This window comes from Marmota marmota, unplaced genomic scaffold, assembly GCF_001458135.2.
Source record: "Marmota marmota marmota unplaced genomic scaffold, marMar, whole genome shotgun sequence".
Taxonomy (NCBI): domain Eukaryota; kingdom Metazoa; phylum Chordata; class Mammalia; order Rodentia; family Sciuridae; genus Marmota; species Marmota marmota.
In genome coordinates, this window is record NW_026000253.1 from 539,494 (window position 1) to 550,923 (window position 11,430).

General features: G+C 40.8%; 1 protein-coding gene across 1 annotated transcript; it reads left to right on the top strand.

The window, feature by feature from the left end:
* The first annotated feature begins 205 nt into the window (after positions 1–205).
* Akap4 (A-kinase anchoring protein 4) lies at positions 206–7,573 on the top strand. The gene is made up of 4 exons (XM_015506439.2): positions 206–938; positions 1,643–1,744; positions 4,559–6,676; positions 7,217–7,573. Exons 1-4 carry the CDS (start codon positions 882–884, stop codon positions 7,370–7,372), a joined length of 2,433 nt encoding a protein of 810 aa, XP_015361925.2. The 5' UTR covers positions 206–881; the 3' UTR covers positions 7,373–7,573.
* The last annotated feature ends 3,857 nt before the right edge of the window (positions 7,574–11,430 follow it).

Sequence of the window (11,430 nt, forward strand, 5' to 3'; positions counted from 1 at the left end):
TATATATTACACAAGGATGAATCTGGAGGAAAAGAATTAAGAGATTAAGAGTAAAGTAAGGGAACTAAGGAGGGAGGCCAAGGACGGGCCTGGGGAATAGGGAAGAGTAGTAGTTGCCTAGTAACCAGCCTCTATTACCTAAGACCTCTTAAGTCATAATGTTGCCTAGTTTCCAATGAACTAGAGCCTCTCAGGAGGGGAAAACACTTCAAATACTTTTGACTGTTTCCCAAATTCAACTGATTTGCATAGTATTTCACATTATTTATTATGTCAAATATCACTCATACTATCTACTTAATATATGTTCTTTGTGATGTTCTAAAAATTGATTTACACTTTTAAAATGACCAATACCATAAGCAACGTTAACCATAGTATCACAGATTTGAGGTTCAAGTACAATGTACCTATTCAACACAGAAATGTTTGTCCATGTACTACCTAAAATCTTTGATATCATCAGTAGTAAAAATATTACATTTTGAGAAATACTTGTGTGGTAGAAAGTGCCCTACATAAGCAGCCAGGGAAATGGAGTTCTCTGTCATTGAGTTTATGTCAGTTGAGCAAGCCACTTCTCAGTTTTCTCAATTAATATATGAAGATATTGTCCTTTGGGCTTGTGGTAGGTTGGTATTCTCATTTAGGAAATATGGGAGTTAAGGAAATATAGTGTTAAGATTCTGTTTACATAGTAATAGCCACAATATTAATGTTTATTGAGTACTTACTTTGTGCCATATTCTGCTAAAAGCTTTATACACAAGATCTCAGTTATTCCTCACAAGAATTTGCAGGTTAAGTGTCATTATCATCTCCAAGAAAGAGAAATTATGGCATTTTCACTAGAGTTTATCTAAATCTGTCCTCCTAATTTGATGCAGATATGCTTTGTGGATGTGTCCACCCTGAATGTGGAAGATAAAGATTCCAAGGTGAGTATTTTTCTGCTCAGAGTTGGAGAGGTTGAGAAAATCCTAAGAAGAGTTATCAGTGAAGTATGAGGAAAGAGACTGGCAGAGAGTAGAAAGGTGGAGGCAACCCAAATGAAATGCTATCATTCTCACGAGCCTAGGGTGTCCCCAGTTTGGAATTTATTGTCACTCTTGATAACCAAACCTCATTTTAGAAGCCACTTAAGTTTTTTTTTTTTTTAAACAAAACCTGTCAATAATGGTGGTGACTAATAGAATATGGCTCTTGAGACTAATGGCCTGTGAGAATTTTCACAGAGAGAATAAGTAATTTGTGGAAGGAACTTGGTCTCATTCTTCAAAGACTAGCTAGCATTATAAGCCTACCTCTCTTACAAAAAAAGGATAAAGGGATATGACATGATTTAAATGCTAACCTAAGGGAACAGCTTAAAGAGGTCTCAAGAGGCAACTGTTGCCAGGCTCGGTGGGGCACCCTTGTATTCCCAGTGGCTCGGGGGGCTGAGGCAGGAGGATCACGAGTTCAAAGCCAGCCTCAGCAACTTAGTGAGGCTCTAAGCAACTCAGTGAGATCCTGACTCTAAATAAAATATAAAAAGGGGCTGGGGGTGTGGCTCAGTGGTTAAGCACCTCTGGGTTCAATCCCCAGTGTCCCCTCCAAAAAGATAACTGTTCATTAAGAATTTCACCCTTTAATTCCATAGGGTGCTGCTGGTTGCAGCTCAGAAGGTGACTTAAACCTGGAGAGTCTGGAAGAAAAGGAGATTATCGTGATCAAGGACACTGAAAAACAAGACCAGTCTAAGGTAGAGTTAGGCTCTGAGATTCCACCATTCTTAATTCCTACAGCCCAATATTGAGTCTGAGGACTCTGGTTCAGAGATGGTAAGCAAACTACTGTCCAACATACTCATCAATTTGAATACTATGACATTCCAGAGAACACAGGACAAGTTCAGGGCTATGGTAAGTTCAATACCTAGATACTTAACAACAGCCTTCATCAATCATAGAGGCTCAGAATACCATCTCCTGATTTGTAGGTACCTACTCCAAACATAATCTTTCCATTCTTATCTGAGCAAAGATATGGGTTTATAAACAATATCTTGTCATGTTCCATGATGATTTATTTGCAATGGACTTTTGTGTGTCCCACCTTGCTTAGCATTCAACAAGGAAGAAAAATGGATACGAGACAGAGTTTATAACAACTAAGAATCTGAGGGCCTGGTCTTCACCCTATTGGCTAAAAGATTACCCATGCTCTGGAGGGTAGCTTCAAGTTAGAAGCAATTAGAACTGCATGCCAATGTTACACACAACATCCATTTTGGGGGTTGGTTTGTTCGTTGTTTTTTGGTAAGGATTTCAAATTGTGTCTGTTGGACCTCCTAATTGAGAGAGGGAATTTGGAGCACACATGTCACCCCTGCATTCCTACAAGTCTAGAGTGGTTAGTATTGGAATACGATATTTGGCTTTAGTGCTGAGGAGTCAAATGTTTCCTGTTCTGTGTCTCTAGGCTCATTTGTTAAAATGAAAACATTTCTGGTCCCAGACTAATTTGTTTTGAGGGGAGTGGCCCCCAAGGAAGAAAAACAAGTTACTTAACATTCTAACAGGGTTTTCTTGGGGGCAGGGGGTGTCCAACTCCATTCTCAAGTCTTAAGAAAGGAATAAATTATACTTGGTGAACAGCCCATATTTCCTTCACACAGTATAGACTGCCTTGATTGTAACTTAAGCTCCTTTTCAAAAAGCTGCCCTTATTATGACCTCACATTTCCAGGAATTCAGTGAAAAAAAGATGAAGCAAAGGAAGGGCAAAGGGGGGGCAGCAGTAACTAAAGATGTGTACATAATATGTATATGCATATCCAAACAGGAACAGTCAGTCACCCAGCAGAGATACTCTCATATGAATGTATATAAAGCAAAACACACACCAATATATACATTTTTATATATTTAAGTTTAATTAATCCAAGCAATGGCATACATGTCTGGCTACATTTGACATTGACAAACCCACATACGAATTGATATAACACAATTAAATATACTGACTTATTCATAAACAAAGATTTAAAACACATATACAACTGGGTACAGAGTCAGATGCGGTGACATGGCCACATGGAACACACATAAACACCCATATTCACATTTACACTCACACACATACACATCCAAGTCTGATCGAAACACAGTGACCATAAAAACTCAGGTATTGGTATAGACACAAATGTATCCACATCGATGCAAATATCTATATAGTCCTACACAATCATGCTGACATACAAACCTACAAACTTATACTAAGTGACACATATTCGGTAACACACTTTTATGCATTGATATGCACACTGACAGAAATGCAATGACATACTAATGTTATTCACATACATAATCCATTGCCAAACTATGATCAACACTGACACACAACATTGTCCAATTCTGACAATAGCACATAGATATAACATGAACTGATACCCAATTAATATACACAGTTGTTATATAATCACCAATTTACATATATTTCTATTTTGACACATTCATTATATTAATATTACTTATTGATGCACATATATACATTAATATGTGAATTTAGGCTTCACATCAATACATTTATAACTGCATGATACATAGTAGTGAATTTATATTATAAGCAAGTAGATTACTCAAATTGATACTATATTTAGAGATAAACTAACATACACATATTTTGACATTCACAGACACGTACAAATGTACTAATACACACATGGTGGCCTATAAAGTAGACAGAAACAGTGAACAATGATGTGAATACATTGTACACATTTTCACACACTAACAGTAGTCTGACAGAATCTCAAATCTATTAGACGTTCACACACCTGAATTTCTCTATTGACCTGCATATACACACACACAATAGATATATTAACTCTTTTGGCAGGGAAGGAGGGTACCGGGGATTGAATCCAGAGATACTTTACCACTGAGCTACATCTCTAATCCTTTTTAAATTTTTTTTTTATGTTGAGACAGGGTCTCACTAAGTTGCTGAGGCTCAACTTGAACTTGTGAATGTCCTCTTGCCTCAGCCTCTTGTGCCAGCTACATTAACACTTTATTTTTTTTTTTGTATCAGGGATTGAACTCAGGAGCACCAAACCACTGAGCCACATCTAAAACCTTTTTTTATTTTGAGACAAGGTCTCACTAAGTACCTTAGGGCCTTGCTAAATTGTTGACACTGGTCCCAAACTTGCGATCCTCCTACCTCAGCCTCCTGAGTGGCTGGGATTGCAGGCCTGTGCCACCAAGCCCAGCTATATTGACGTATTTTTGACATATTGAGTCAAACACATAAACTCAGGAAACTGACAAACACATTCAACACACTTGTATATAGTTAAACATACAAATATATCTCCTCTGAGCTTTGGTTGCTGCCATTTGTGTTTGAATGAGTGTGTATTAATGGTTATAACTGGATGCTATGTTCCTATGAAAATTCCACAAAACGAAACCCCTAATCAGTGCACTTTAGAAAATATAGCTTCTAAATAAAATAAGGCAAGAAAGTAGCCTACCCAAGTGCTTATGGATAGGTATTGTTCTTTTTTTAGATGGAGGGATCTGTATGCCTTTTCAAACAAGCCCCCTCTGATCCTATAAGTGTCCTCAATTGGCTCCTCAATGATCTCCAGAAGTATGCCTTGGGTTTTCAACATGCACTAAGCCCCTCAGCCTCTAGCTGTAAACATAAAGTAGGAGACATGGATGGCGAATATCACAAAATACCTTCTGAGAACTGTTACAGTGTCTACGCTGATCACGTGAACATGGATTACATGGCCAACAGACCCCAAAGCCTATGTCTAGAAATGGCAGCAGCCAAGAACACCAACAATAATCAAAGTCCTTCAACTCCTCCAGGCAAGTCCCCTAGCACTCAGAGGGCTGTTATTTCTCCTGATGGAGAGTGTTCCATGGATGACCTTTCCTTCTATGTCAACCGACTCTCTTCCCTGGTAATCCAGATGGCCCGTAAAGAAATCAAGGAAAAATTGGAAGGTGGAAGCAAATGTCTTCACCATTTAATGTATCCACCCTCTGGAGACAAGGGGAAAAACAGTCCCCATAGTGCTGTAAGCAAGATTGCTTCTGAAATGGCCCATGAAGCTGTAGAATTGACCTCAGCAGAAATGCATGGTCCTGGGGAAGAGTGCAAGGATGGCCGCAAAACCTTTCTGTACAGTGAGTTATGCAATAAAAACAAGAGTGGAGAAAAGCAGATGTGCCCAAGAGATAGTAAAGAATTTGCAGAATCCATCAGCAAGGGACTTATGGTTTATGCAAATCAGGTGGCATCTGACATGATGGTCTCTGTTATGAAAACTTTGAAAGTGCACAGCTGTGGGAAGCCAATTCCAGCCTGTGTGGTCCTGAAGAGGGTGTTATTAAAGCACACCAGAGAGATCGTGTCTGATCTGATTGATTCCTGCATGAAAAACCTGCATAATATCACTGGAGTCCTGATGACTGACTCGGATTTTGTCTCCGCTATCAAGAGGAACTTGTTCAACCACGGAAAACAAAATGCCGCTGATATAATGGAGGCCATGCTGAAGCGTCTGGTCAGCGCCCTTCTTGGTGAAAGGAGAGAAACAAAGTCTCAGAGTCTGTCATATGCATCTTTGAAAGCTGGATCACATGATCCCAAGTGCAAGAATCAGAGCCTGGAATTCTCAGCAATGAAAGCTGAGATGAAAGGAAAGGACAAAGGCAAAATAAAAACAGACCCTTGCAAGCCATTGACCAGCGCAGAGAAAGTCAGTGAACATATCCTCAAGGAGAGTCTGACCATGTGGAACCAGAAGCAAGGAAACCAGGGCAAGATGACTACCAAACTGTGTCCTGCCAAAGATGAAAAAAGGGAAAGAATTAGCCCTTCCACCGACTCACTGGCCAAGGACCTGATTGTATCTGCCCTTATGCTGATCCAATACCATCTAACCCAGCAAGCGAAGGGCAAAGATACATTAGAAGAGGAATGCCCTGGATCTTCTCTGGGCTATACGGCTCAGAGTGCCCAATATGAAAAGTCTGGAGGAGGTCAAAGTGCAAAAACACTCTCAATGAAACATCTTGAATCTCGTGGAGCTCCTGGACCGTCTTCTGCGAAGGAAAATCAACAACTGGACTCCCAGAAGCTTGACATGTCGAACATTGTCCTGTCGCTGATTCAGAAACTGCTCAATGAGAGCTCCTTTAGCTGTGATGACCTATGTGATGGTGAGAACAAGCGTTCTGAACCCAGAAGCAAAATGGCTTCCATGTCCAAGAAATGTGAGAGAGAAGACCAGTGCCAGGACAATCCAGAACTGGACTTTATGTGTGGGATGAAGCAAATGAACTGCCAGTTCATAGATCAACTGGTTGAATCTGTGATGAAGCTGTGCCTGATCATGGCCAAGTATAGCAACAATGGGGCAGCTCTTGCCGAGCTAGAAGAACAAGCAGCATTGGCAAGCAATCCCAACTTTGGCTCCAGATGTGGTTACGAAGCTGCAATGTCACAGACCTGTCAAGATTCTCCTGGGCCTGAAGTCATCGTTAACAACCAGTGTTCTACAAGTAACTTGCAGAAGCAGCTCCAGGCTGTCTTGCAGTGGATTGCAGCTTCCCAGTTTAACGTGCCCATGCTTTATTTCATGGGAGACGATGATGGACAACTGGAGAAGGTAAGCCATGCATCAAAACACAAGAAGAAAGAGTGGGCAGAAGTAGGGAGGACCACATTCAGACATATACACATAACCCTCTCACTCTTTCTCTCCTTCCTCCCCCTCACACTGCAGTTGATTTTCCACATTAGATGGATTCCAGAGAAATGAAACTCATAGACAATTTATTTTCACTCCAGTCAAGCAATCTTTCCTTTACCCCATCCCCATCTCATACGTTTTTAGGAAGGCAACCCCAAACCTTCACCTAGCAATCAGCACAGACTAATTTAGTGAACACAGTTGATTTTGGTGTTGGTTTTGAAGCACAAAAAGAAAGCACATTTAGCATTTTGATCTATGCCATTAGAGAAGGCTCAAAGGAAAAGGAAAGGCATGTCATCAGCCTCCCATCATGTATCTGTTGCACATTTCCATCCTAGAATCAAGTTTCATGGTAGAATCATGTGGGGACTGGATGTGAATTAATTTTATCCAGCAGGGGTCATTCCTCCATAAAACATCAGATGACTCAAGCTATCCCTGCTCTTTCCACAGCTTCCTGAAGTTTCTGCCAAGGCAGCAGAAAAGGGGTACAGCGTAGGTGATCTTCTTCAGGAGGTCATGAAGTTTGCCAAGGAACGACAACTGGATGAAGCCGTGGGTAACATGGCTAGAAAGCAACTGCTAGACTGGCTTCTTGCTAACCTGTAGGCTAACAACTCCTTGGACTCCTCTCCATCTTACTCCAACCCCCACCCTGCCCCAGTAGCATTACAACCCAGCTGAAGCCACCCCACCATCTGGCTAGTAAACTGCACCATACACGACTGTAATTCTCAACACATCTGAGCAGTTACACTGTACAAATACAGGGTGCCCTCGCTGGGCAAGAACATGAATTAAAAAAAGTCAAAAAAAGTGTCATCGTTCTCTTGATCAAATATATCTAAAGCAAGGGAATGAAATGGGTTTAATTTCCAGGAGTGGTGATACAGCATTGGGCTTATGTCCAAATTCATTCTGGGATATTTTCTGTGCACTTATGACAAAAGGATATAACCCTGATCAAGTCCCTAAGTAATCTGGTTTGTTTAAATCCTCTCAATTCACAGTCTACTTAGAATTTTGCCATAGTGGCCTCACTGTTTCTCCCAAAATTGCACCTAACATGATAATCCCCTTTGCAATCTCAAAAGGCAGAGTTTTCTTAAGAGTGTACAGATGGGGGTTGGAATGTAGCTCAGTGGTAAAGCACTTGCCTCATGTACAAAGGTCCTGGGTTCCATCCACAGTGTCAAAGGAAAAAAGACAAAAAATGTACAGATGGGCTAGCTTAGATGAAAAACAAGGCAAAGAAAGTGTTATCCATGAACATTGTCCTACCTTGCCACAAAGACACACCCCAGTGTTTAATGTACCTGGCACTAAGTACTACCCAGAACAATGATAGGAGCCCAGGTATGAGTAAGGATAAGAAATTCCCTTCAATAAATGAGATTTCCTTCTACCAGTATGAAAGATGAATTTTCTAAAAACATAAAGCTATAGGATGGAAAATTCTGGGTGAATTTTGATGTCCCAAAGCCCCTTTGGGATTAGCACTCTGTTCCTAGATGTGCTCTATGCTTCCCAGGAGTCATTTGTGATGCTAGGGTTCATGGCAGATCAGACCAAGACAGTGATTTCAATCCTGTGGCCCTCTGTTAGCCTGTCAATTGCTGTCATAGCATATCTTGGCACCTTGAGGTGCTGTGGTTTAGTATAAAAAGCACAGAATGTGGTGTCCCTCTGAATTGAACCATCAAAGATTTGCCTCTTACTAGCTGCAAGGCCTTAGGCCATCCTACCATTTGGGGCCTGTTTCCTTATCTGTAAAATGTAGCTAAAAATTACTCTCTCACTCTTTGGGTGTTCCCCTGCAGGAATCAATGAGATGGTGTTCTGGGCAGGGTAGATTTTGTTACAAATATAGAAATGTGAAGGAAGCTGTGCCTTTCAAAGCCTGTCCTAACGCAATTAGGAGTGCTCTCTTGATTTTCAGAACTGAAAGATCATCAGAGCAGGGGATCCAGAGAGTTCCTTTTTGGAGAAGAGGCACACAGGTAAAGTTTGACAACTTCACAATGCCTGGGCCAGTCAGGAAAAAAAAGGCAGGTCAATTTAGAACAGAACCTTTCAAACTCTCCAGTCCAGCTGAAAACTAATCAAACCCTTTTCAATCCCACCCTACCCCTGTACAAAGCTTTGGAGTTGAGCCAACACAGATCCTTTTCTTTGCCCTTGAAGAAAATCCTTAATAAACAAATCCAGAGGCCAGGACTGCATTTCTAATGACTCAGTCCTTCCCAAGCACAGCTGGGTCCCATAGTAGTTTACTTCCTTGATTAACTTGGCTCTTACCTTGCTCCTGATTTCTGTTATGAAATGGCCTTGGGGATTCCTTAGAATGTGCAAATAGAGCAAAGGAAGTTATATGTTCTGTTAAATGAGGGGGGTTGGAACAAGATGGTTTCTAAGGACCCTTCAGTTCTGACATCTGAGGATTAGAACAGGCTCTTTTCCATAATTTCTTTGGAAAACTTGTATTGGATGAGGTAAGTTTAGGGTGAGGAAACTTGATTTTTGCCAGAGCTAACTGACAGATTCCAGCAGAGAAAGGAATGCTTTGGGCTACAGGGTCCCTGACAAGGGTCTGGAGGAGCTCAATAGTCCTTGGGGTGTATTCCTGGAGAGTGAGACCCTGACCTTTGACCTCTGTAAATGAGAAGCAATCCCAGGCACCCCAATGGCAATGTGGCCATGCTCAATGCCAGCAGTTGGAAACAGACAAGGACTTATGCTGAACTGAGACCCTTGCATATAGTAGGAAAGGGAATACAGGAGGAGAAAGGAGAAACATGATTCTCTCCTGGCAGGCAATATAATTGGTTTGATGTCTCTTGACAGTTTCAGGCTCTCTGACATCAGGCCTCCATTTCAGAAGGAAATTGTGTGAAGAACTTGTCTGGGAGGTCATCGTAGAGCCAGAACTAGAGTGGGGTGAGGAAAGGGAGATACTTTTGGCCTCAGGGGCCCAAACCCTCAGCAATAAAAATAAATATTTCAACACAATATTTTAAAAATTTGAAATAAATGCCAAAACCCCCACAATGAACAAAATTAAGTTTTAAGGCTAGGGGTATGGCTCAGTGGTAGGGTGCTTGGCTAGCATGTGTGAGGCCCTGGGTTCCATCCCCAGCACCACAGGAAAAAAAATTAATACAGTAAAAGTGCCATACCAGACCATAATACGGAGCATGAGGCAAAAGGAAACATTGGTAAGACTTACTTTATAAGATTAACACTTAATGGGAGGCTGCCAAGGCAGTATTTTAGAGAATATGTTACCCTGAAAACCTGCTTATATCATTACAAAAAAGAAACTGTGCTGTCCATGCATAAAGAATTTAGGAAGGGCTCGGCCCAGTGGTGCATGCCTATAATCCCAGCGGCTCTGGAGGCTGAGGCAGGCAGATCACAAGTTCAAAGCCAGCCTCAGGAACAGCAAGGTACTATGCAACTCAGTGAGACCCTGTTTCTACATAAAATACAAAATATTGGGGATGTGGCTCAGTGTTTGAGTGCCCTGGTACCCAAAAAAGAAATAAGAAAAAAAGAAAAAAGAACTTAGGAAGGGAATGACTAACAGGTTTAGGATTCAGGAAAATATTTTAAAAATATTTTTAGTTTCACCTGGATACAATACCTTTATTTTATTCATTTATTTTTATGTCGTGCTGAGGATTGAACCCAATGCCTCACATGTGCTAAGCAAGCACTGTACCACTGAGCCACAACCCCAGCCCAGGAAATAAAATTTGAAGCCAAGGAAAAACCAAACAGTGAAAGCAAAGTTTTACCTAAGTCTTAAAATATCAGGGGAGTGTTTCAGTGTTTTCTCTCTTGTTAAACATAAGAGGACATCTTTCCTAACAAAAGCTCTTCTTAGGTAAATTCCACACAAAATTGCCCTTGTTAAAATTCTATCTTAAAGTTGTTCTAATAACAAAAGAAGAAAAGTAAGCGAAAATATAGGAGAGGTAGAAATAAAAATGTAAGACACATTCCCATAATCCCTGCAAATCAGGAAGCTGATGCAGGAGGATTGTAAATTGGAGGCCAGCCTGGGCAACTTAGTGAGACTCTGTCTCAGAAAATAAAAAAGGCCTTGAAAGGTAGTACAGTTTTAGAGCATCTATGGGTTCAATCCCCAGTACCAGAAAGAAATGTCACTTTTGTAAATGATGTATTTTGTATATTCATGAAAATTGAATTCCCAAATAGCAGAGGAAATAAATGAGTTTTGCAAAGGGACAAGATAGAAGATACTGGCAAACTACAAGAATTTGCTATCAACTAAAACAATCCCAGCTGCTTTCTCCCCAGTGACTCAGACATGTAAATTTTTAGCAGTTTCCCTCGACAACAATCTCTGGAGTGTCAGAACAGAAAATAAATCTAAAAGAACCTATTGAATTCCTATTTCCTAGAACCACCATTGAAAGGGTAGTGCCAGATACTTCAGGTAATTTAGTCCTTTCAAAAATCTTATGAGGTGTTTTATGTTTGTTTGTCTTGTATACAAGGGATTGAATCCAGGGGTTCTCTTCCATTGAGCTACATTCCCAGCCCTTTTATTGTAGACAGGGTCTAATTTGTTGAGGGTCTCGCTAAATTGCCCAGGTTGGCTTTGAACTTGTGATCCCAAGTAGCTGGGATTATAGGCCTGC

Bases quoted from the DNA above. Each gene is read 5' to 3' on its own strand.
- Akap4 (XM_015506439.2), top strand. From the start codon at position 882: ATGCAGATATGCTTTGTGGATGTGTCCACCCTGAATGTGGAAGATAAA. The intron at 939-1,642 runs GTGAGTATTTTT...TTAATTCCATAG, and splicing joins TGGAAGATAAAGATTCCAAG to GGTGCTGCTGGTTGCAGCTC. The intron at 1,745-4,558 runs GTAGAGTTAGGC...TTCTTTTTTTAG, and splicing joins AAAAACAAGACCAGTCTAAG to ATGGAGGGATCTGTATGCCT.